Consider the following 25979-nt stretch of genomic DNA (forward strand, 5'->3'; position numbering starts at 1 on the left):
TTGGGGACACATGGTGCCTTTAACTCCCCTCAACCCTGCCTCCTTACAGCCCAAAGCGGCCACGAAGAGAGTCGAACCAGGTAAGACATTCTTTGTTTAAGCCTTTGAACCCAGAAACAAAGTCTCAGGCCCGGACACCGGGTCTTTTTTGACCCACATCACTCCCTCCTCTTCGGCTCTCTTATCTGAGCGCTGGGGGAGGAGAGCCAGCCCCGACTGAGCCTCCCCGGGGGCTGGCCCCGGGCATGAAGGCTTTAGCCTCGGTTCTTCTTGGATGCGCAGACAGGTACACAGACGTGCGGGTATCTGTGGCTATATCTTGACTTGGTCCCGTTTTCTCCCTCAGGAGTGGCAGGACCGAGACTGACTAGAGGGAGAGATCGTGTCCATCGCAGGGCTGGTAATGCTCTCTGCCTCTCGCTGGAGCTGCCTGTCTGCTCCTCGGGTCGTTCTGGGGTACTGGGGAGATAGCCTGTTAAGCTCTCCAAGGGGGACATGGACCAAGGGGAGGGATCTCCTCTTCCCTTCTCGGTCCTCTTTGGTTCAAAAGCGGAGCCCACCTGCCCCACACCTGTCTGCCCACCTCACTGGGGATGCCCGGGTCTGCGTCCCTGTGATAGCTGAGTCATGGCCTTCTGCCTGTTTCCCTTTCCCTCAGTGCCTCCCGGGGTGAGTGGCTGTAGAGGGGCAGGTTTTGCAAGACAGGCCTGGTGTTTTGGGTTGAAGGAGGAGTGCACAACTGAGGTGTGGCTGTGGCTGGCTCAAGCTGGGGCTGCTGAGGCCCTGAGAAGGCTGGTTCCCAGGATGCAGGGGTCCGTAGCACCCTTTGCTGGCTTTCTCTCTCTGCCTCCAAGTGTAAGACCCAGCTATTTTCCCTTTATTGTTTATATGCTCTGATAGTTTTCCAGCTGGGTTTTGGGTCTTTTCTAGAGTTCAAAATAGAGTTTAAGAGCCTGCCCTCTGGAGCCAGACTACCAGGTTTTGAGTCCTGGCTCTACCACTTACTAGGTATATGACCTTGGGCAAGTTGCTTAACCCCTCTGTGTCTCAGTCACCTCAGCTGCAAAAACGGAGGTAATGTCGGGATGTTGTGAGGATCGAATGAATTAATGCACGGAAAAAACTTAGAACAGTACTTGCCACGTATTGTGTGCTATAGACACTCTTGTTTTTATTATTATTTCTTATTGATATCTAGAAGCTCTTTATATAGCAAGGGTGTTAACCCTTTCTGGGATATGAGTTGCGGATGTTTTAACACAGTCCTCTTTTTTCTTTTATTATTTTTCTTTTTATTTTTTAAAAAAGATTTTATTTATTTATTTGACAGAGAGAGACAGCCAGCAAGAGAGGGAACACAAGCAGGGGGAGTGGGAGAGGAAGAAGCAGGCTCCTAGCGGAGGAACCTGATGTGGGGCTCGATCCCAGAACACCAGGATCACGCCCTGAGCCGAAGGCAGACGCTCAACGACTGCGCCACCCAGGTGCCCCTGGTTTTTTTTTTTTTTAAAGATTTTATTTATTTATTTGACAGAGATAGAGACAGCCAGCGAGAGAGGGAACACAAGCAGGGGGAGTGGGAGAGGAAGAAGCAGGCTCACAGCAGAAGAGCCCGACGTGGGGCTCGATCCCGCAATGCCGGGATCACGCCCGGAGCCGAAGGCAGACCCCTAACCGCTGTGCCACCCAGGTGCCCCTGTTTTTTCTTTTAACTTTTTATTTTCGAATAATGTGGATTCGCATGCAGTCATCAGAAATAATATCCAATTTTTCCACGTAGAGGTGAAATCTTTACAAAAATTATTCAGCATATATACTTCATTTTTAAAAAGTTATTCATTATCGAGGTGAGATCTTCTGGCATTTGTCTTTCTCTATTTCACTTAGCACGATGCCCTTAAGGTCCATCCATGTGGTCACAAACAGTAGGATTTCCTTTTTCTAAATGGCTGAATAATATTCATAAATATATATATATATATATATATATATACACACGCACAGTTTTTTCATCCACCAATGAGCTTGTAAGTAATGCTATTGTAAATAATGCTATGGTGAACAAGGGGGTGCAGATATCTTTTTGAGTCAGTGTTTTTGTTTCTCCTTCAGAGAAATCCCCAGCAGTAGGATTGCTGGATCATACGGTAGTTCTATTTTTAATTATTTGAAAAACCTCCACACCATTTTCCACAGCGGCTGCACCAATTTCCATTCCCACCCACAGCGCACAAGTGTTCTCTTTCCTCCACATCCTCGCCAACACTTGTTATTTCTTGTCTTTTTGATGACAGACGATCTAACAGGTGTGAGGTTATTTACTCTTTTTTTTTTTTTACCATACAGATAGAGTTTTGACTTTTTTAAAAAAGATTTTATTTATGTATTTGTAAGAGAGAGCGCACAAGCAGGGGGAGCTGCAGGCAGAGGGAGAAGCAGGCTCCCCGCTGAGCAGGGATCCCAACGCGGGGCTCGATTCCAGGACCCCGGGATCATGACCTGAGCTGAAGGCAGACGCTTCGCCAACTGAGCCACCCAGGTGTCCCGAGTTTTGAAATTTTTTATGGGGTCAGGGAGATCTTTTTGGTGTAACTCGGAGTGTGGCCTCTCTCCATGTAAGACCTTTCGAGGGTGTCTCGTAGCAGTTAGGATGAAATGCAGTCTCCTTACCTCAGCTCCTGGCTGTGCTCCCTGCCCACCTGCCTGACCTCATCTCTCCAGGTTTGCCTGTGCTGTCACTTCCGTGGCGCTCGGCTGGTTTCCATTTATTTCCTCTTTCCCCCTGGGCCTTTGCAAATGCTGATTCTTCAGTTTTGAAAGTTGTTCCCCCACATTCTTCACCTGGCTTGCTCTCAAGATCCTCCTTCAGAGCTGCTGCTTCTCCTGCTACCTCAGAGGCCTTGCTGGAGTCCCTGCCCCCGTGCACAGAGCCCGGTGGGCAGAGGTAGGTGCTCAGTGGATGTCTGGGGTAGGGAGGGATGACTCAGTGGGGCTGCACTGCTTGGTCCTGGCCTGTCTGCTCAATGAGTTCAGCATGGGCTTCAGGGTTCAGACTCACTCCCTTTGGGGTCCTGCCTTTGGCTCCCTTCCCAAGAAAATCTGTAAGACCCACAGGCAAGCCGGACGAAGCACAGACCTGGGGGCTGCAAGGGAGAGGCAGGGGGGAATAAGGACTGTCCAAAGGAGCTGCTGACTCCTTGTCTCGTGCCTACCCCACGGGAGTGGGGGCTTAGGGGAGACCAGGGAGAAGCTTGGCGTGAAATAGACGGGAGTAGGAAGTCAGGGCGGAGAGCCCTCCTCATCCCTAGCAGCTCACCCAGACTCGTTCTTTCCCTCGCCGCACACACTATCCTCTACCTGCTCGCCTCTCCACCCCCCATCCGCAGCCCCCGAGGACAGGGTGCTACTCAGGACCTGTCGGGGCAACAGCTCCAGGCAGCATTGACAGGTTCCCCGGGCACCTGTGCGGCACTGCCCCCTCCTTTCTCCTCTCGGGACCCAGCAGCCCTGTCTCCACCGTCCTCTGTGTCCTTCCCTGCTCCTGTTCCCTGGTGAATGTCCCGGAAACTGGAGCCAACCGGGGAGAAGTCAGAGGGTCTTCCACTCTCAGTGTGAACGCGAGCAAAGGAAGGAGGAGTCAGCACCACGGCACACGGTGGCTTCTCCGTCCCCTCTTCCTGAGCTCTCTGGGCAGAGAAACTGGCACCCCACAAAGTCAGTCCCCTGAAGCCAGGGCCGTGTGGGAAGGGCACTTCAAACCCCATCCTGTACCTTCTCAGGCTTCAGTTTGACTTCTAGAGACAAACCAAGCCCCTGAGAGCAGATAATTAGCAATGCACAGGAGGCAGAGCCAACTCAGAAAGACCTGGGTTCAAATCCTGCCCTTCCTGGCTGTGTGACCTTGGACAAGTGAGTGAACCTGTCTGAACTTTCCTTTCCTTATGCAGAAAATACGGTAAATATTTCTTCCACGTGCCTGTAGGGGCTTGGTACCTAGTGAATCGGCAACAGGTGAATAGCTCTTCTAACGATATTGGAGAAGTGGTTCCTCAGGGTGTGGTCCCAGACCAGCCCCGGCAGCAGCACCCTGGAAGCTGGCAGAAATGCAGGCCCTACCCTACCCCAGCCCCTACCCCAGCCCCACTGGATTAGAAACTCTGAGGACAGGGCCCAGCATTCTGTTTTTTAAGGAGACAGATGAAATCACTGCCACTTTGGGAATGCGGACCGTCAGATTCCGAAGTCTAGGACACATCGAAATCACCTGGGAGCTTGTTGACACTAGAGATTCCTGGCCTCAAAGCCAGGGATTGAGGTGACACCTGGGGACTATATTTTAACCTGAGATGAGCTCAAAGGGGGGGGGGGGAGGCTTGCACCAGAGGCTGACTTCGGGAAGGCCATGGAAGGCACTTCAGGTAGTTGAAGGCTCCAGCCTGGGGGGCTGAGGACTCCCTTCCTGTGGGAGAGGGGATATAAAGCTGGAAACTGAAGGAATTTGCACTTTACCCTGAAGTCACTGAGTAAGAGGGAGGACGGGTACACAATGAGGGCGGTGCGTGCCAGACCTGGCCACCCGCCCGACCCCGTGACGTCACCCCGCCAGCCCGGGGACCTGGCCGCCCGGGGGTCTCCCCGGCCTCCTCCCTCGGTCGGGAGGCTGCAGGTGGGGGAAGCCGGGCCCGAGGGCACCACGCTCCGGGTGGGACGACAGCAGAGCGGCCGCCGAGCGGGGGTGGGGGGGGGGGGGGCAGTGGGACCCGCGCGACCTATCACTGCGCGCTCCTGGGCTCCAGGTGGCGCTGCGGTGCGCGGACGCGGGTTCCGCCCGGGCCTCGCCGCCGCCCTCTCGCCGCGCCTAGCTTGGCGCCGGGATCGGGATCGGAGCTGGCAGCGGCCTTGAGGGGCGGCGGCGGCGGTGGTGGCGGTGTCCGCGAACAGGGAGGGGACCCAGTGTGAGCCCCCGAGCGCCGGCCCCGCCCCTACTCCCGGGGCCCCGACGGCCTTAGCCCACGGAGGAGCCCTGCCCCACGTCCGCAGGCTCCGCCCGCCGTGGCCACGTGGGCCGTGGCACCCTGGCTCCACCGTATGGCTCATTTCTAGTTAAAACGACTACGCCACGAGCTAGTGAAACCCGTCCCCCGTCCAGGAGCAGCCGGCCCCTCTCCCCCTCTTTTCCTCCCGCGTGTCGGCGGCTCCTGTTCTTGTCCCCATGTCCACTATCACGGGGCCCCTTACTTCAGCCTGGCAGAGCTTCGCCTCCATCATCTCCTTTAGTCCCGAAGGCAGACCATCCCTGAGGCCCTAAAGCCGTCACCGCCCTTTTCCAAATGCACAAATTGCGCTTTAGAGGGGTTTAGTATCTCCTCTAAGAGCTCTCAGTGATACTGGTCGGGACACAGGTCTGCGGGGCTGGAGCCCTGGTTACCTTCTCTCTCTGGGAGCCCCTTCCTCCATCCTTCCGGGCCACCCGTTACTGTCTGTAGTGTAGGTTGTGCACTGCACAACTCCGTAATCAACATAGATATATGGAACCATTAGGGCAATTTCCCATCACACGGCAGTGAAGGGATTTATGGAGGGGCGCATTTTTCATTTGCCCAAAATTGCCTTCCGGGCTGCCCCAGTGTCCCTGCAGCCACCTCTCCAAGTGTGTTCCTCCTCTTCCCAGCAGGTCCACCTGGCATCTAGATTCCACGCTGCTCCTGGCTTTCTGCAGAAGCAAGGAGGTCTTCATAGAGCCTGGCCCAAGGGATCTACTCTCAGGTGACATGGCACGATACGACTCCTCAGTGGGATCCTTACCTATAAACAGATCCGTGCTTGTGTGTTTGTGTTGGGGGTCACCTTATCTGCCAGGCCATAACTGGCCCTTACAGGTGAGCGTCTTGTGAGCAAGATGAGATGTTCCTGGCGGGATTCCTGGGGGGCACAGGCTAGGTGGATGAGCCCTATGAACCAGGAATGTTGATCCTCCAAGCTGATACTATGAGGGCTAAGAGGTGGAATCCTCCCCTTCCAAGAGCCACACGGGGCACCCTGCAGTTTTGAGGGTGGATGGAGGAGATCCGGAGAGGATGGACATGGTCTCAGGAGCAGTGAGCTTGTTGCATGGATGGTTCCAGCACCAAGTGGGGCAGAGATGATGCTGGGAGTGGAGTGACAGAAGCTGACCTGGGGTCTGGAGGAGAAGGATATGGAAGACCAGTCTCCTGGAAGTGGAGGAGGGGAGGGATACCTAGGCTGCACTGGGTGAGGGGGAACACCCCGGGCTGGGACCCCTGGCCTGAGAGTGGAGAAGGAAGAGGAGAGCTTGATCGGATTGAGGGACCCTGGTCTTGGCGCCCAGTATCCCGGCTTAGCTTCAGGCTGTGGTGGGGCTCTCTTGGAATGGTGCTTCCCATTCCAGGGCTTCCCTTGTTCCTGCCTTTGAGCCTGTACCCTGTCTCACATCAGTTCCTTGCTCATTAGATGACTCCCAAAGCAGAGAACCTGCTCCACCCCTCCAGCTATCACTGCACCCACTCTGTGCTTCTAGGGTTTTCTCTATTGCCAAGGAGCAGCCATGACCTCAGGCCCAACTCTTTTAAGTTGCCTCAGGACACCTGCTGCTTCCTGCAGTGCCTGGTGAGCCTGGCTGTTGTGGGCACATTCTACACAGTCATCCCGAGCTGCAGCTCCTGGCTGGGAGGGAGGCCTGGGGGCTGGATGGGGAGGCTGCCTTGGCCAGTGGGGCAGGCAGGATGCTGGAGTCCTGGGGAGAAGTGAGGGTCCTGGGCAGGAGAGAGGAAGAGGCTGGTTGCAGGAGGTGCCAAGGGGAGGGGACCAGCCCTTGGGTGAACTCAGTGTGTGTGTGTGGGGGGGGTGTTTTGGGGGAGGGGATGTTCTGCCTGGAACGTAAGCTGCTCAGAGATCAACTAATAAAGCCCCACCTTTAAAAATGAGAAGACTGAGGCCCAAAGAGGAGAGAGATGGTGTTGCTGGAGGGGGTTGGGGGGTGGGAGGGCGGTCCTTTGACTTCTGGCTCCAGGGCCCGTCCTCTGTGGGACGTGAGTCCCTCCTACTCCTCTCTCTGTCCCCAAGAGCAGACTTTGGACCTGGGGCTGAAACTGCGGTATCTAGGCGCACACGCACTTCTTCGGTGGCCCCACGCTGGTGTGGAAGGCCTCCTTCTCTGCCAAGTTCACTTCGTGCTGGGCTGCCCGGTTCCTGCGTGCAGCCCCTCCATCCCCTCAGCCCAGCACCAATCGACTTCAGCTCTCTGCTCAGCCTGTTGGCGCCAGAGCAAGAAGCTTTTCCTCGGCCGAGTATGTGGATAGGAAATGTACTGGGCGTGTGGGGGTTCTCTTAGGTCGAGGGACTGACACTGAGCATGGCAGAGACGAACTTGCGGGGGGGAGGGGGGCGGGTGCTGATTCCTAAGGCTCAGCTCGCAGAGCAGCTTTCGCTCTCCTAAAACCCAGTGTCTAAGGCCTCAGTTTCTTGAGCATGCTTCCTGGTCACTGCGGCCACCTGATACTTTGGACATGAGACTAGCTATGTGGCGCCCCAACCCCGGACCTTAAGATGTTGGAGGCCACTGGATGGGCATGGCTGGACATGGACCCTCCCCATTAACTTCTTCACATGGAGCTCACATGGCTCCCCATCTCTTTCCTCACACAGAGGGACCCCGGTCAGTCATTCCTCTAGAGCGTCAACACCAGCCTCCCCTCCCCAGTGCCTGCAACACTCAGCCCGTCTCCTCCTTCCCATTCTTCCTCCTCCTGCCTTCACCTGTTTCCTTTGGCAACTCTCTGGAGCCTGGGGAAGCCCTCTCAGGGCAAGATGTCCTTCAAGACCAAATCCTTCCCACTCTGGGGCCTCCAATCTCAGCCCCCTAGCCCTGCCAAGAGAAAAGTGTGGGTGAGATCCTGGGGAGCACGGTGGCCAGAGCCCGAGGTGCAGCCCAGACCTTCCCTCAGCTGTCTTAGTTATCTGGGGCTGCCGGAACAAGTTGCCACAAACTCGGTGGCGTCAAACACCAGAAATTCATTCTCCCGCAGTTCTGGAGTTTGGAAGTCTCAAATCAGTTTCCCTGAGCTGAAATCAAGGTGTAAGGAGAGCTGTACTCCCTCCCAAGGCTCTGGAGGGGAATCCATTCTTTGCCTCGTCCAGCCTCTGGTGGCCACATCACTCGGATCTCTGTCCCATTGTCTCCTTCTCTTCTGTGTCACATCTCCTGCTGCCTCCCTCTGTTAAGGACACTTGGGGTGGGGCCTCATATCTCTGGGAGGTCGTTATCCAGCCTCCTATACCAGCAAAGCCTGGAGGGGACGACCATAGAATCCCCAAGTTGTGCAACCCTAATAGTATCTCTCAGAGGCCTCTTTCCTGCCCCCTGCCCCTCTTGCAGGTTGGGAAGCACTAGGGGTTGCGGGTAAGAACCTGGGTAGTCAGACCCCAGGGGATGGGCTGGGGCATCACCACTTACCAGCTGTTGTTCTCAAAGTGTGGGCCACGGCCAGCAGGAGCTTATTAGAAATGCAGTTTCTAGGGGCGTCTGGGTGGCTCAGTCGTTAAGCGTCTGCCTTCGGTTCAGGGCGTGATCCCGGGGTCCTGGAATCGAGTTCTGCATTGAGCTCCCTGCTCCACCGGGAGCCTGCTTCTTCCTCTCCCACTCCCCCTGCTTGTGTTCCCTCTCTCGCTGGCTGTCTCTGTCAAATAAATAAATAAAATCTTTAAAAAAATGCACTTTCTAGGAGCGCCTGGGTGGTGCAGTCGGTCAAGTGTCCGACTCTTGATTTCTGCTCAGGTCATGATCTCAGGGTTGTGAGATCGGGCCCTGCGTTTGCTCCGCGCTCAGTGCAGAGTCTGCTTGTCCCTCCCCCTGCTTGCTCTTGTGCACGGGCTCTCTCTCTCTCTCAAATAAATAAAATCGTTAAAAAAAATTAAAAATGTGAATAAGACTTATAGCAAACACACAATGATGGGTAGGATTAAAAGAAGTTATGTCCCCAGAGGACTTTCTGCATGCCGGGATCTTCAGGGTAGCTGCTTAATAGATATTTGTAGCACAAACGAAGGAGCTCTCCAGTGAGTAATAATGGAATATGAATGGTGTGGTTTTCACTTACTCAACAAACATTTACTGAGTCGGTTTGGGCCCTGCCCGGTGTGAAAGGTAATTCCCCACGGTCCCCGACCTTGCCCGGCCACAGTGGAGAAGGGGGTAAACTGATGTCTCAGTGCAGGGTGAGAAGGGCCCCAGCTAAGGGGTGTTCGGATGGGCTGTACGAGCCCACAGATGGAAGGAAGGAAACCATTGCTGCTTTCCGTGCTTTCACACATGCGTTATCTTTTCCATCTCTGAAAAGAGCTCTCGTGCACGGTCTGTTTCCTATGCCGACCTCCCGCCGGCCGCCGAGCGCTGCTCGGCCCCTGTGCACTGCGATGCAGGATCTGCAAAATGGGAATCAGCACCCCCCACGGGGTCTTGCTTTAAGCAGCACGCACAACGCCTAGGCTAGAGGAGGTTCTGGAAGATGTTCAATCTCTTCTTGTAATTTCCCCAGCAAGCCTGTGATGTAGGTATTTACATTCATTTCAAGTCCAGAAAGGAGAGAAACATGTTAGAGACCTAGGCCAAGGTTAGGTTACTGCCAGCCAGCCCAAACCGAGGCGTTGAGCTCCCTGGCAGCAGGGGGCAGAGGATGAAAGGGATGGTTACTATCTTGAGAGCTCCTTAATTTACATAACAAAGGAGGCCACCGAGTTCCTGCGGGAAGCCCTGAGCGCGGCTGCCCCCAGGCTGGCCCTCTCTCGCTCCGGCTCCCAGCGTGAGGCTTGTGGGAAGCACAATTTCTTCAGCAAAGCTGCAACCGAGTCAGGAGCCTGCTTTGATTCAAGGGGAGGGGACATAGACCCCACCTTTCAAGGAAAGGAATGTCAAAGAAATTTTGGCCATTAAAAAAAAATCACCATATTACACAAATCCCAAATTGTCAGAATCAGGGATAGTGTTTGCAACCTGAAAAGAGTACTTTAATCTGACAAACACTTATTTTCTCTGTCTGTGGCAGACCCTGTCCTGGGCTCTGGGGAACACGGCCCCGCACTGCCTTGTCTGAGCATAAGCGGCAGGCAGGTGTGGGGAGAGGGAGGGTGGAATGCCACCCAGAGGCAGGTGCCCTGGGCTCCGGCCCCCTGTACCTACCAGCTGGAGACCGGGGGTCTTATAAGCGCTAAGGTCTCCTCTGCTTTGAGCCCCCAGGTTCTAAGAGAGAGCCCGTCTGTGGCTGGGCTACCCGTGGGGGCAGTGTGCGGCAGGTGGGGACAGTGTGGGGGCAGACACAGGCTCAGATGAAGGGGAAGGCTTTGGGGGCTGCGTAGGCTTTGGACAAGAGAGAATGGAGGTCTGTGGAGCCTGGGGCCCCTTGTCCCAGTAGTTCTGGGGAGAAGAGTCCCATCATTCCCCCTGAGACTCCCCAGCCTCTGCAGTAATGCACACCAGCGGGCTCTGGGCCAAGTTTCCTTCTCTGCTATCCTGAAGCCCTGTCGGAAACTCAGCCCCCAGGTAGGACCTCAGACTTTGGGTCCCATCAGCCTCCTCCTTTCCCTTCCACCCCATCCATCCTCAAGTTTCCACACAGCTGTCCAAGCTGAGGTTACTACTGGGGACCACTTGGTCCCTTCATACTGTCCCAAGCCCCCAGTACCTCACCTCTGCCCCCGTGACCTCCAACTCTCCTCTCTGCCCACAGCATCTCTGCCCCCACCCTGTCTTTTCCTGTTTGGTTGGCTTTAGCAGACGGTCCCAGAGCTACTGCTGAGAGTGGAGTCTAGGGACTCTGATCCTTCTCTTCCAGAAGCCGCCCCCGGGCTATGGGAGGATCCCACACCAGCACCTCCCTCGTCTGATCTAGAGGCTTCCATGAAGTCACGCTTCACCCTCGAGAACTCCCAACACCTCCTGAGTGTCCAGTCTCATTGACTAACAGACTGCCCCCATCCCATTGTTTTGAGGTCTTGACTCCCTGCTAAGCAGAGATCGGTCAGGATCTGTGTGCCGAGGTAAGGCCAGCAGCTTACTACATGTCCTTTTGCAAAAACTTCCCCAACACGTGGCCCCATCTTCCAGGATTATGGCTGCATCTTCCATGGCTTTAACCCCACCAGCCCTGCTCATGGCCTCCATCCCCTTTCTTGGAACTCCAGTGGTTTTTGACCAGCCTCTCCCCAGGCTCTTTTAGGCCCAAAGCAATGGGCATCCACCTTGTATCGGCTATGTTGACATTAAGGATATTCGCCTTCCCAGCCAGCCCAGGCCCTCACGCCCAAGAGGCTCCCCCAAACTGAGCCCAGCTCCGTTCAGTTCTCCGTACCCCCAACCCTGACCGTCTGTTTCTGCTTTCGCAGCTTCATCCAGTTTCCCCTTCTTCGTTTGCCTCTGTGCCACCCGGCCTGTGGACAGACCCTGTTCCCCGCCCTCAACTCCTCATCCCAGGAGCTGGCCTCCTCCCATATCCCTGGAGACTCACATTCAAGGGATCTCATCTTGGCCCCCTTGTTTCTGTCCCTGTTGCTGGTGGGGGGGGGGCGTCAGGCCAGAAGGCGTGGAGTCAGGGTGCTGGCCTGCAGCCTGGCCTGTGCTCTCCTCTCTGGATCATGAGAAAGGAGTGGTGGGCTCAGGCCACGAAACCTTGGACTTGATTTTCTGCTGCGGGGTCTACCCTGCTAGCCCCTGAGATGGGGCAGGATGGGAAAGGGGGGCTGGGAGCCATGGGGGTGTGTGTAGCTGAGGGGGGGGTTACAGCTGTTGGAAGTGCAAGGCCAGCGACTCATCCTCCATCACTCCCTGTGTGACAGGGACGCAGTGTGGAAATGTCCCTGGGCTGGCCCCCATCTGTAGGCAGCAGCCAGTTTGGGAGTGGGAGAAGGGAAGTGAGGGTCCCTGCAGGTAGGGTTTGCAGAGGTTGGTGGTAGAGGGCTGTTGCCTCATTTCTTTGATTTGGCTTGGCTGTATTGGAGGGTAGCTTCCTGTGGAGCCTTTGCCCCTCCTCTGCCCCCTCGACCTGGCAGGGCTCCTCAGCTGCCCATCCCAGCCACTCCGTGGGTCACTGCATTGGAGACATCCCACCGCACTTCACCAGCATGGTCCCTTGAAGGACCTGTGACCCTATCCTGTCTCCAGTCCCACCTAGCCCACCCATAGCATCTGGCCCTGCAGAAGCTCTGGATGACCTTGAACGACCCCTTCCAGCACTCAGACTCACCTTCCCCACACAAGGATCCAGGTCTGGAATCACCCCTCCCAGATGGCTAAAGGGAACACCACTACCTGGCGGGGTCTAACCCATTAAGACAGAACCTAAGGGCCTCAAGTATGACCTCTTCCTGGGGGCCTTCTCTGTGTCTCTTTCCCTCTTCCTTCAGCCTTCATCCCCCCCCTCCCCACCCTTCCTTGGATGGGAGATGATGCAGAGGTGGGACCTGCCCGGCCTGGGGGTGGTGGTGGAGGGAGGGGTCAGTTGATGAGGGCTTGGGCGGAGCCCCCTCACTTGGCAATCTCAGGTAGTGGGGTCAGGGAAGCTTCTCTGTTTCTCCCCTCTTTTGCTTAGAGTTGGGGGGGCAGTTACTGGACCGTATTTTAATTTCTCTCCTAACTCCTTCCTCCTGGGTTCCCCCTTCCCACCTTCTGCTGTCCCCAGACAGGGTTTGGTTTGGTGTGGCATGTAATTGAAATCCCTCTTTGCAGAAGGGGGTCCAGCTCTAGAATGTGCCACCATGAGGAGACTCTGAAGTTAAGGATAGGGAAGGAGTCACTTGTCAGAACCTTCTTAAAGAGAAGTTGTGTTGTTGTTTATTTCTTTAAGAGGGAAAGCAATTCTAAGCCTCTCAGCTGGTCCAGCCAAAAAATTCTTAGGAAGAGTGGGAACAAGCCTGAGACCCCTCGTTCCCTCACTGCCACCCCCATCCTCATATCTGTATTGTTTTTTTTAAAAGATTTTATTTATTTATTAGACAGACAGCCAGCGAGAGAGGGAACACAAGCAGGGGGAGTGGGAGAGGAAGAAGCAGGCTCCCAGCGGAGGAGCCTGATGGGGGCTCGATCCCAGGACTCTGGGATCACGCCCTGAGCCGAAGGCAGACGCTTAAGGACTGAGCCACCCAGGCGCCCCTCACATTCATATTGTTTCGTTAATGTCATTTGGTGGCGGACTTTCCACTTCCTGGAGGACACCCACAGGCTGGCAAATAGAACGGCTTGTTCTTATCTCTGTGTCTGGGCCGAGGAAGAGGTAGTGGCTAAATTTTAAGGCTGAAATTGAGCAACTGAACTTTATATCCCTCAGCACCACCAAGGCCTGCGGGTTAGTTTCAAGTTTCAGCTCCAACACTTCCTGTGTGCCAGAGCCCCTCAGCCTCCTTCAAACAAACACAACTTTTTATCATAGAAATGCTCAAATATATACAGAAGTCAGGGAAATAGTATAGTAACTCGCCATGTACCCATCACCCATCTGCAACAGTCATCCACGTGTGGCCAGTCCTGTTTTCTCCACACAACCACCCTTACCCACTGCTCCTCTTCCCCAAACCAACATTACTTTCAATTCACATTTTTATTAAGATCCTTGTAGATTCACATGCAGTTGTAAGAAATAACACGGAAAGATCCCTTGTACACTTTCCCCAGTTTTCCCCCATGGTAACTGCTGCATACTGAATATTTGTGTCCCCCCCCCCCCAATCCATATGTTGAAACCTAATCCCCAGTGTGTTGGTCTTTGGGAGGTGATTAGGACTCTTTTAAAAGAGACCCCAGGCAACTCCCTTGGCTTCCACCGTGGGAGGACACAGAAGACAACCACCCACAAGCCAAGAAATCGTTCCTTCCTAGACATTGGATCTGCCAGCACCTCGATCTTGGACTTCCCAGCCTCTAGGACTATGAAAGATAAATTTCTCTTGTTTATAGCCACTCAGCCTATAGTGTTCTGTCATAGCAGCCCAAGCAGTCGGAGACAGTAACATTTTGCAAAATTATACTATACGATCTCAAAGATACTGACTTTCGTATAATCCACCAATCGTATTTGGATTTCCATGTGTGTGTACATTAAATCTATACAGTTTTGTCTCCTGTGTAGGTTCCTGCAGCTACCACCGCAGTGAAGAAAAGGAACAGTTCCAACACCAAAGGATCTCTGGTATTGCCCTTTTATGACCATGCCCACCGTCCTCCCTCCACCTCCTCCACCTCATCCCTAACACTTGGCAATCACTAAATCTGCCTTCCGTTTCTTTCTTTTTTTTTAAAAAAGATTTTATTTATTTATTTGACAGAGATAGAGACAGCCAGCGAGAGAGGGAACACAAGCAGGGGGAGTGGGAGAGGAAGAAGCAGGCTCATAGTGGAGGAGCCTGATGTGGGGCTCGATCCCATAATGCGGGGATCACGCCCTGAGCCGAAGGCAGACGCTTAACCGCTGTGCCACCCAGGCGCCCCTGCCTTCCGTTTCTAAACCTCTGTCATTTCTGAAATGTTAGATAAATGGAACCATCTGGCATGTGATATTTTGGGATTGGCTTTAGTATTATTACTATTATTATTTTGCTCAGCATAACCTAGCCATTTCATCCAAGTTATCATATATCAATAGTTTGTTCCTTTTTTTAAAAGATTTTATTTATTTATTCGACAGAGATGGCGACAGCCAGCGAGAGAGGGAACACAAGCAGGAGGAGTGGGAGAGGAAGAATCAGGCTCATAGCGGAGGAACCTGATGTGGGGCTTGATCCCATAATGCGGGGATCACGCCCTGAGCCGAAGGCAGACGCCCAACCGCTGTGCCACCCAGGCGCCCCTAGTTTGTTCCTTTTGATTGCTGAGGAATACCATAATTTAACTCTTTACCTGGTGAAGGACATTTGGGTTGTGTCCAGTTCCAGGCTATTATGAATAAAGCTGCTATAAACATGTGTAGAGGGTTTGAAGAGCCCAGGGATATGGAATTAGCTACTACATTCTGGGGACTACAGGTACTTACTGGGTCCATTGTTGTTTCTAAGGGTTTTTCAGTGGACAGAATTAGAATATACTTTTTAGGGCACCTGGGTGGCTCAGTTGGTTAAGTGTCTTTAAAAAAAAAGAATTAGGATATACTTTTCAATTTAAACTAAAATACACCAGGAGTTCGTAAGCCACTTCCCTGAATTCAAGACAACAGGGAATTTGCATAACACCATTGATTTTGTATATGTATTTCTTTTCAACTATGCCAAAATTCCAGTCCTGAAAGTATCAACATAATTGTTTTATCTTACACATTTTCACCGGTTCCTAACATGACTACTGAATACAATTTAAGATTTTAAGGCAGCTTTTTTTTTTAAGGTTTTATTTATTTATTTGTCAGAGAGAGAGAGAGAGCACGAGCACACAAGCAGGGAGAGGGCAGGCAGAGGGAGAAACAGACTCCCCGCTGAGCAAAGAGCAGGGCTTGATCACAGAACTCTGGGATCATGACCCAAGTCTTTCCGACTGAGCCACGCAGGTGGCCCGTTTTTGTTCTTGTTTTTATTTTAATGGGAGTTAATTTTGTTCTTAGGATAGATCTTTGGGATGTACAGTTAAATGACTGTGTTTTCAAGTCATTCAGAAGAGTTCCCTTCTGTGTAGTTATGCCACCAACTAGATACACACTTAGGTTCATTTGTTTCATTTTAAACTTAGGGACTGATTTTTTAAAAATTAATGTTTGTCATATAATCATGGAAAACATAGCTTTCCAAAGTCAAATACACAATACTATATTCAAAGTCTAGCCTCTTTTCCTTTTATTCTGTTCTCTCCTTCTCAATGTCAGTAACCAGTAAAAGTTTTGGAGTTATACTTCCACTTTAAAAAACACACACAAGTATTTACATTTGTACCTCCCTAATCTCACAAATGAATAGTAGAGGGAATTTGCATACTTTCTTATTCTTCTCTTCAGCAGGAAAGCCTGCAGTGTTTCACTCCAGAGATCCTCAGAAACGTGTGTGTGTGTGTGTGTGTGTGTGTGTGTGTGTGTGTGTGTAAAATTCGCGCAGCTGTGCATTCCACCTGATCTTCCACAGCAGTTTCTGGTAAGATAAAGCATGTGAAAACTCAAAACTGCAGTGGTGCACAAACGTGCCTGTTGACTGAATATTAACCCCTTTTGGGGGAGAGCCTCAAGAGTCACGCGCCGACTTAGCACATTTTGCACAAGAAGAAACAGGCTCACAGAGCTGAGAGGACTTGCCCCAGGGAACAGAGGGAATGGACAAGCGATCCAGTCTCCTGCCCTGCAGTCTAGGAGTCCAGGATAAATCCACCGAGACCTTCTTTTTAAAAACTGTATTCAACATAGAGATACCTGTTTTTATAGAGACGAATATTTTAGGGGGCCCTCGAAGGGGAAAAAGTCACAAAAGGCCCTAAGGCGGAACGAGGCACTTCTCGCCCGGGCAACCACGAACGCCCAGAGTCCGGGGAAGGAGCCCGGGGCTGGGGTCGGCGAGCCCCGCCCTCACTCATACTGGGAAGCTCCGGTTCCAGTCCCGAAGAACGCCCGGAGATGCTGCGGAGGCACTGACGAGGGAGGGCCGATGCGGGGCTTCCTGACCTAAAGCTGTCCATTTGGCGCCCCGACAGAAGGGACTGACAGACACACTCTGGACTCCAGCAGAAGTCAGGTAAAGACTCTGCAGGACAAAGACGCCACGTCCAGGTTTCCGGAGGAGGAATGGTCCTCGTGAGGACCCGTAGGGCTTCCACGGGCGGCGGTTCCAAAACTCCGGCTTAGGGGCGGGGCCGAGGTTTTGCGGGCGGAAGCCCGCGGGAAACGGGGAGCCGAGCAGTGGAAATGACGCTTAGTAGCGCCAATGGGATGGAGCGGGGGCTGGTCTTCCCGCCCCATTGGGTAGGGGCAAGCGGTTTCCTGTAGCGGCGACCGGGAGGGGCGGCGGAGGGGGGGGGGGTGGTGGCGAGTTCGTGTCCCGTGACCCCTGGCCTCCAGAGAACTTGCACCCCGGCAGCCACACCAAGATGATGGGCTGCGGGGAGGCAGAGCTGGAGTTGGTGGAAGGGGAGGAGGCCCTGGCGGCCCCCGGGCCACCCCCAGAACCCCGCACCCCGGAGCCCAGAGCCCCAGTGCCCGAGCCTGGCCTGGACCTGAGCCTGAGCTCGCGGTCCGAGACCCCCGAGCGGCCGACCTGCTGCCCCGGCCGGCGGAAGGGGCGGGCGGACCGGCGGGGCGGGGCCCGCAAGGGGCGGCAGGTGAGCTGGGGGAAAGGTCTGGCCGCCAGCCTGCATACAAGCCCGCGCCCACCTATTCACCGTCCCGCTCTCTGCTCCCAGGTCCGCTTTCGCTTGGCGCAGCTCTCTCCCGTGCGGCCCGAGCCTCCGCCGGCCGCCGCAGCACCTAGCGAGAAGCCCGCGGCACCGCAGGACCTGGGGGCGCCCGCGCAGCAGAGCAGCCTGGCTTTGAGCCTCGAATTGCAGGCCGCGCGGGCTGCAGCCGGGGGCCAGTTCGATGCCGCGAAGGCCGTGGAGGAACAGCTGAGAAAGTCGTTCCAGACCCGCTGCGGCCTGGAGGAGAGCGTGGCCGAGGGTGAGAGAGAGACGGCCGGCGGGGCGCGGGAGTGGGGATGAGAGGCGCCGCTCACCTCCGCTCCCCCTGCGGTCTCAGGGCTGAACGTGCCGCGCTCCAAGCGGCTCTTCCGAGACCTGGTGAGTCTGCAGGTGCCCGAGGAACAGGTTCTGAACGCTGCGCTGAGGGAGAAACTGGCGCTCCTGCCACCGCAGGCCCGAGCCCCGCCCCCAAAGGTGAGGGACCTGGGCTTGTTTTCGTCTCGTGCCCCCTTCCCCTTCCCGAGTGTAACCTTGCTTTGGGCTCCAATTCCCAACAGGAGCCACCTGGGTCAGGGCCAGACATGACCATCCTTTGTGACCCAGAAACATTATTTTATGAGTCTCCACACCTGACCCTGGACGGTCTGCCTCCTCTCCGTCTTCAACTCCGGCCCCGCCCTTCAGAGGATACCTTCCTCATGCACCGGACACTGAGACGATGGGAAGCGTAGACGTGCAGGCTCCCTGGATGGCTCGTTAATATTTTTGTGTTAAAACTTTTTCAGAATAAAGTGGTTTTGCTAACAAATGGGACTCTTCTTGGGAGCCTTAAAACGGGGTCAAGCCTCAGGATGGAAGCTGTCTGGACGTCAAGTTTTTGGCCTTTTTGGAACTTGGTAGTGATGGCAAGTTGAGAACACTGTCCCACCTCTTAGTCATAGAACCACGTTTATTCCTTTGCACTATTTTTTTTTTAAGAGAGTGAAAGCATGCCTAGGGGGGTGGGGGGAGACGGGAAGGGGGCAGAAGGAGAGAATCACAAGCAGGTTCCACACTCAGGGCAGAGCTGGAAGCAGGACTCCACCGAGTCTGATGCTCAACCCAGTGAGCCACTCGGGTGGGTCTGTGTTACACTTCAGGGGGTCCTTCGCTAATTACCTGGCTCAAGGAGCCTGCAAGGGAGCTAGCTGTTTGCACCCAGTTATTGAAATTACTCCCTTGCTTTTACCTCTAGGGGCCTTGCCCATCTTGTTTACACCAGATCCAAGAGTGCTCAGTATTTGTCGAATATTCAGGGTTCCAGGAACACGACCAGCTGCTGAAGACTTCCACGTTAATTGCCTATTCATCCAGTTGCACATCACAGAAAAGGTGGGTGGGTGGTCCTGGAGCAGGCGGGTGGTCTGATCAGTAGTGCCTTTTTCTAGCTCCACTGTTAATTCTTCCAAAGTTAGCCTTCTGTCCAAAGCTCCCACAAAAAAATTCTTGTCGGTGAGTTTTTTGGGGGGGGGGTATAGACTCTTTGCTTCAAGTTTCACATAAAAATTCAAATTATAACCCTGCTTCCTTAGAGTTCTGTTTAGTTGTGTGTAAATGCGACTAGCATTCAACACTCAGTCTTCCCAACCACTGAAAAATCTGTCCTCTTCTTGAGACTCCAGTTTGGGCAGAGGAAGCACACGTTCTACTGGGAGACACTATCCTTTCCCCACTAGCGAGAAAGTGCCAGACACAAGTGTGGGGGCCACTGCCCTAAACATCAAATTTATTGTGCTGTTCTTACATTCCAGACCTAACCCCTGCTCCCAATGGGGGTCAGCAGAGGGAAGGATTTTCACAGTACCTGCATGCCTCCCTGCCAAACTTCCTCCTCTTAACCCTCAGTCCATCTCTCTGTGGTCCGCTGAAACACAGCTAGGGACAAGGGCTGAGGAGAAGTGGAAATCTCCTTTGGAGAACAGGAGGAAGAGGCTAGAGAACTTGATACGCCCCCCTCCCATACCCTAGGAGAACAGAGGTCAGCAAACAGTCCATGCCATTCAGCCCGGTGAGCTGGGGGAGAGAGGAAGATGTCGGTGACTCCAGCACAGCTGGGCTTGCTGCTTAGGGTGCCAGAGGTGTAGGGAGGAGGCTGGGGCAGCAACACGGGGAAAGCTTTCTTTGCAGATCCATGAAAGGAAATTTTTTTGGAGCCAAAAAGGAAAGACCTTGGGATACTTTCCTTTTCCCCCAGGTCCTTAAGAGCAGTGGGCAGCTTCTTCACACTTTCTGTTCGGGGGCCACTTAGTGGCTGGGGGAACGGGCCTTGTGGAACAGGTACACAGAACGCTGGAAGCCTGAGGAGAGAATGTGCAATCAGTAGGGCTGCCGGGACTTCAAGGCTCCCCAGGATCTGCATCCTCTGCCCGGAGCCACCTCACCACCCCCGGCCCCCCACCCTCCCCCAAGGCAGCCAGCCTTACCTCTGGAGGTGTTGTGGGGTGTAGCCACAAGCTCATAGCTGGAGAAGCCCACCTCTGGGGATGTCAGGTAGGAACTGAACTGCTCTGGCCTCAGCTGGATTCGATAGTAGTTCTTATAGATTGTTTCCTAGGGAGGAGGGCAGGGGAGCACTTCAGCTTGCTGGCTTCTCCCCTGGCGCAGAATGACGCCCACCCAGAGGACTTACGCACCTTGTTCAGGAAGTACTTCTCTTTCTGCTTCCTTGAGGCCCTTCTTACCCCAGCTAAAGGAAGGATATCCCAATATCCACCCGAATCCCAACTCACCGAGAGAGTCTTTCTCTTGCCATAGGATGACCAAGGCTGGGGCTCTAGGACCAGGATGCCCCCAGGGTGTAGATGCCGGTAGATCCGGCGAAACATGCGCTTTAGCCCCTCATCTCCCCAGTTCAGATGCACCCACTTGGTGAGGCTGAGGCAGAGCACCACATCATACTCAGGTGTTTGGGCCTCTACCAGCTCATCTCGATCCAGCACGTAGTTACCCTGAAGGCAAGAATTGGGGGCAAGGTCAACAGAGGCAATTAAAGAACCACTATCCCCCCTCCCCCCTGCTCTGCAGCCTCTAAGACAGAAAGTCCTACAGCCTTACCTTAGCCCTTGGCCACAACCTTCTCTGACACTTGTCAGACTAACTCCCAAATGCTGCCCTCTTGAGTCCCATTTTCTTGCTTTACACCCTCCTGCCCCTGCCTTCTGTTGGTGGTAAGCCAAACGTAAAAAGGGAGCGTGGATAATTTTAAACTGAGCAAATTACCCACGAGGTCTCCAAAACTGGGGTGAAACTTGAGAGAAAGAACAAGGGTTCTCCCGAGACTCTATCCAGTACTTATTCCCACCCCACAAACATTAAGCTGAGCGACTCTTGTTATGCAAAGGGACCTAACCCAGGTTTGAAAGGGAACCAACCTGTGGCTCCTTCCCTGGAGTTGGGGCTGGCAAAGTTCCAGGCCTATTTCCTTTCTCCGGGTGAAGTAAAAAGCCCCAGCCCTTAGGAAACCTTTTCTAGATGATAAGCTCATCAACACCCTCTGCAAAGTCCATTCTTGGAGGCTTAACCCAACCCGCCACCACCAACTGTTCCTGCAGATGGCCGAACTGGAGTGTTCTGTGGAGAGCTCTGTGCAGGCAGGGGACAGACACTCTGAAGACACAATACCCTCCCCTCTCGCAGAGCACTCTCACTCTTCCCCATCCCACTATCGAGGGTCAACATGAGATCATCTACGGCCAAGCCACTTGAGGTCCTGACCACCAACACTCTTCAACCAACTCTGGATCGAAGTCCCTACCAAAATACCAGTCAGCCACTACCCTAATCCTCCTCCCACCCCAAGACATTCCATGTCTGACACCTATCCCTTCATGCACCTTCACCCAGTGCGCTGGAGGACAGCTTTCCATCTGGACCAAATCTATGAGCAGCAGCAGCCAGCAAGGGAAGGTGGACTGGTCTGGATTATAGTCCAGGCCAGGAGCAGGGCAAAAGAGTCAAACTCCATCTTGGGGCCAGGAGTCATGACCAAGGACCCCAGGTGAGAGCCCCCATCTTTCCAGGTTATAGAAGCGGAGACACTCAGCAGAGTCATTCAGACCCTAGAGGAGCTGGTTCTCCTACCAAAGAGTGCATGCAGAAATCCCTCTGGGTCTTAACTTTCCTCTGTCCTGTTCCCACTGAAGCTCATCTTCACACCTGGCCCCATCCCAGGAGCCTTCAGACCCTCTTACCGTGACGAAGACAACATTGTTGGGGAAGACTGATGTGTCTGCTCCATCCAAGGGCACTTGGGGTGCAGCAATGGGACCCCGGCTGGCTGTCAGTGAGGCTGGGAAGCAGCTTCTCCTTCGGACGGTTACGGTCCCTTCCTCACTCTCTGCCCCTGGGTCCCCCTCAGAAGTCTGGGATGGCAGGCGCAGCTCCTCAGACAGGTAGTGTCGGATGTTTTGGCGGGCCGAGTGGATAAGCCGGGAATCAATATCCAGGCCCACCATGCGGGATGGACCCCACTTACAGGCAATGCTCAGGGTCAGATGGCCCACATTGCAGCCCAGATCTAGGACGTCCCGACCCCGAAACCACTCAGGCTTCAACACTCGAAGGCGCCCATCCTCACAGGAAGGATTGCGGTAACCATAGTACTTGCAATAATTCCCATACTGGAACTTGAGCTGTTGCTTTTTGAAGCCTGCTGCAGGTAGTGGGTGGAGGAGGTGGTGGTGGTGGTGGTGGTGGTGGTGGCGGCCTCCCCCACTCCCTCGGCCCTTTTCCTTGGGACCCTGGCCTCCACCCCTAGCCCCTGCCTCTGACTTGCTGGAAGTCCTGCGACGTTTGCGATGTCGTGAGGAGGAAGACGGGGGTGCAGAGGTAACTGAGGCAGCTGGAGGGGCTGAAAGGGAGCCTGAGGGACCCTGTAGGGCAGATGGAAGGGGAGACACGACCTCATCCCTGCAGTTGATGGCTGTGTTGAGTTCATAGGGCTGGGGGGCATCCCGGTTCTGGCCCCTATGCCGCTGCTGCTGTGTGGTGCCCTCCCCATGGAGTGAGGGAGTGAGGGGGGCTGTGGGGAGCACAGAGTGGCTATCATTCCCTCCAGTTGCCTGCTGCTGCTGCTGGTGGTGCTGTCCCCGGTGTCTATGCCGCTTCCGACCAGTCTTGAGTGGCGATGCAAGAACTACCTGGGCCTCATCAGTGCAAGTATTGAGACTGAGCGGGTCAGTAATATCTTTGGGGATGAGGATTTCCACTGGATCTCGCCCCTTGGCCGGAAGTGGAGATGACTTAGGGGTCTCTGCATTGAGTGCGCGGCTCACTTCCTCATCCAGGAGACTATTCAGGTTCAGTGGATCAAAGATATTGCCCCCCAGGAGAAAGTTGGAGGGTAACACAGAATCACAGTCCGAATTAACCCGCCTGCGCCTCTTGAAGGCCGGATGTTTGAAGCCTCCGCCACCTCCCCCTACGTTACAACTATTTCTCCTCTTGCCCCCGCCTCCCCCAGGGGGCCGGTGGGGCTGATAGCCATTACGGGGTCGAGGAGGGGCAGGGGGGCCCAGTTCTGTTCCGCCCCCTCCCCGTCGCTCCTCCCCCACGTCAGGGGGAGCGGCTCGCCCGTGGGGATCCGACAAGCGGGCCTCCCCATGCGACTGCGCCTGGGGGCCGCCCCCTCGTTGCTGCTGCGACTGGCCTCCCCGAGTGGATGTAGCCCCAGGGTTCTCCTTGCCGGCCCCAGAAGCCGGGGCCCCCGCCGAGTGTGCGCGCGGGCCCGGCCCACGCTGCGTCCCGCCGCAGAGCTCTCCGGAGGCGGCCTCTCGGTGCGGTTGCACCGTGGGGCCGCCCCCTCCGCCCGACTCCTCTTTGAGCGGCGGCGGCGGGGCCGGCACCAAAAACGGCTCCTTCTCCGCCGCCATCTCGATCATTTCCTCCCCTTATTCCGTCCCAGTCGAGGGCAACAAGGGGGGGGACTGGGGGCTTAACCCCCCTCCCTAGAGCCCGCTCCCTTCCCCCCCCTTCCCCGAGTGCGCGCGCAGCTCAGCTCTTCTCGCCTAGTCTCGCACCCAAGCGCCTCCCCCGAAGCGCGCCCCACTCGCCCGCGAGACCAAAACAAGATGCCCGCGAGAACCGAACAACTCGAGGAATCAACCGCGCGTGCGCCGACCCCTTTCTCCTCTACCACTACCGCTTTGTCGCGAGCGCGCACTGCTAGAGCGCGTTCCTCTCGCCCCTGAATCACGCATGCGCACTCCGCCACCACCCTGGTTGCGCGCGCATGAGTACGAACCAACTTAACGGCTCCGGGAGTTTAAATATAGCCCACCTCAGCCTCTCCAAAAGCCCACCACCCCAAACTGACACCCTACTTCCCTTCGCAGCTATGTCCGTCCCTACTGATATCCTTTGTCTCTGCCGCGCGATCCCACCCACCGTAGGCGGGGGACGGGGAGCTGGTGTGAAAAGGTCTCCTTGACACCCGACCCTTGTTCCTGAGGAATGAGTCTCAGCGGTCTCCGCCCGGCTCTAAACCCAGCAACCTCCCTACCCCGCCTCCTTCCTCCCCCTAGCGGGCAGCGCCTGCGCACACCCTTTTGGGCTTGCGCGGGTAGATACAGCACGTGCTGGAGATGACGCCCCGCCCTCCACCCTAGGGGCGGGGACTGTTACGTCGCTTCCTCAGATTTGGTACACGCAACGTGCGTCAGCACGATTTGGAGGGGGCGTGGCCAAAGAATGGGCCGGACCTCATGAATTATTCATAATCTGATCACCCCCCCCCCCCACCTTTGCCCCCCCTACTTAGAAAGGTTTCCGAGGGAACGGAGGGGTGAACCTAAAAGTAGAGGAAGGGAAGGAGAGGAGCGTACAGACAGTTTTCCTACGAACTGTTCTCAGTAAAATACAATAAGTCATTGTAACTCACCCCCCTGGGAAATATTCTCTTCTGAACTGAAAAAAAAAAAAAAGGCACTAAAACAGCCGATGTTGTCCAACTTCCTCTTCCCCCGAAATGGCCGAGTCGTTCTCTTGCTCCTCCGCCTTACCCCAATCGCGATCACCTGGGGACACCACGCCCTCCTCTCTGCCTCCACACCCACAGCCCCAGCACCAACACCTCCTCCCACCACCCGACGCCTGCGCGCGAGCCCCTAGCCCGCGGACTGCGACCCGACGCCCACCACAGCCACCAATAGCAGTACATTCACTACCACCACCGCCACCTCGCACGCAGGCCTTCCCAAACACACGCTGTCTTCACGCAGCCTTATATAAAAACGAGTGTGGGCGGGGAAGAGGGTTCGGCCTGCTTTGGGCCCCCTGCCTCGGCCAATGGGGAAGAAGCTATTCGGCGCCCTTTCCAGAGGGTGCTAAGGTGGCGCGTTCTCCCTGCCAACAGTGCTTGGGGAGCGGGTCCTGTGGCAGAGAAGAAAGCGGGAGAGGCGAGAGCGGAGTTGCAGATAGTCTCAACTAAAATATCGAGATAGGGCGTGAAGGAAACTAAAAGGAAGAATAGGAATCAGGAAACGAAAAGAGGAAGGAAAAGGCAGGCTGGGGTAGAGAGAAAAGTTAGTAAAAGACGTGCTTCATGAACGATCAGGCGCTGCTCCTGCCGCCTAAAAAAGTGAGGCCACTGAGAATTATGGGACTTGTAGTTTTACGGGGCATTCAGTTGGAAGATGGCGGAAGTAACCCCTGCGCAAACGCAGAAGCAGCTTCAACTGCGCATGCGTCTCAGTCCTAAAAGCATGCCGCTGGGGTGGCAACGCAGCTAGCGCGTGTCCTCACGCCTTCTCTTGGTGGCGGGAAAACTGGGTCGAAGTTGGAGGGATTTGCAGAATTGCTGCAGTGGCTCATTCTGCTCCTTGCCTTTAGGTCCTCCTTGTTCCAGAAGGTAGCTGGCTCTTCTCCGGTTGCAGATGAAAGGGCTAGGCGCTGCCAATCCCTGTACCCGTCGCCTGAGGAGTTTTCTCTTCAGGACGACAACCAACTCTTATCCCTTCTTAGAATCTCTACCGCAAACCTACCCTCAACAAACAGACAAACAAAAGTGGCCCAATATTCTGGCGAGCGACGACGGGCTGAGCGGGAATGAGGATGCTGGTGCCTCCACCGGGGGTGTGGGAGCGGGCGGGCAGCTGAGGGGAAATTATCTCTTGGAGGGGGTGCTTGAGGTGGAAGAGAGGCTAGCAAGCCACCGTTCTATCCTTTGAGGGGAGTCAAGGACTTTTGACTCTGTGGTACCTTCGATCTTAATTGCCGTCCTTGAGAGGGAATTGGTGAGAGAAGAGAGCGGGGAAATGCGGATCCCCAGAAATTTTTGTCTGGGGTTTGAAAGGCAGAATTAGGGCTTTTACTGTTCCAGACCTTGGCACCTTGTGAGGGGAAATGGTGCAGGGAACTGGGGTTCATGGGAATGTGCTCCTTTAAGTGAAAACAACGCACAAAGGCGAGTTAGAGATCGGTAAGGGGCACGTGTGGGAGTGTTGCGGCTGGCAGAGAGCAAGAGTTAGAATGAAATCAGCGCTCACGAAAGAAAACCAGTATTTTGGTGCTAAGTGGCCATATCTTTGTGCTCCCTTGCCCTCTGAACGAATAAGCTTCAGTTCATCATATTTTGATAAGA

At 54.8% G+C, this 25979-nt stretch overlaps 2 protein-coding genes across 2 annotated transcripts; one reads left to right on the forward strand and one right to left on the reverse strand.

The window, feature by feature from the left end:
- The first annotated feature begins 16977 nt into the window (after positions 1-16977).
- Positions 16978-18170, forward strand: PPP1R35 (protein phosphatase 1 regulatory subunit 35). Its single transcript, XM_026516138.4, has 4 exons — positions 16978-17287; positions 17369-17621; positions 17700-17836; positions 17920-18170. Exons 1-4 carry the CDS (start codon positions 17057-17059, stop codon positions 18091-18093), a joined length of 795 nt encoding a protein of 264 aa, XP_026371923.1. The 5' UTR covers positions 16978-17056; the 3' UTR covers positions 18094-18170.
- A 928-nt stretch (positions 18171-19098) lies between these two features.
- Positions 19099-24587, reverse strand: MEPCE (methylphosphate capping enzyme). Its single transcript, XM_026516136.4, has 4 exons — positions 21592-24587; positions 20131-20349; positions 19825-19951; positions 19099-19698 (listed from the first exon to the last, which is right to left on the reverse strand). Exons 1-4 carry the CDS (start codon positions 23278-23280, stop codon positions 19646-19648), a joined length of 2088 nt encoding a protein of 695 aa, XP_026371921.2. The 5' UTR covers positions 23281-24587; the 3' UTR covers positions 19099-19645.
- Between the last annotated feature and the right edge of the window lie 1392 nt (positions 24588-25979).

Source organism: Ursus arctos, unplaced genomic scaffold (assembly GCF_023065955.2).
Source record: "Ursus arctos isolate Adak ecotype North America unplaced genomic scaffold, UrsArc2.0 scaffold_2, whole genome shotgun sequence".
NCBI classification, from domain to species: domain Eukaryota; kingdom Metazoa; phylum Chordata; class Mammalia; order Carnivora; family Ursidae; genus Ursus; species Ursus arctos.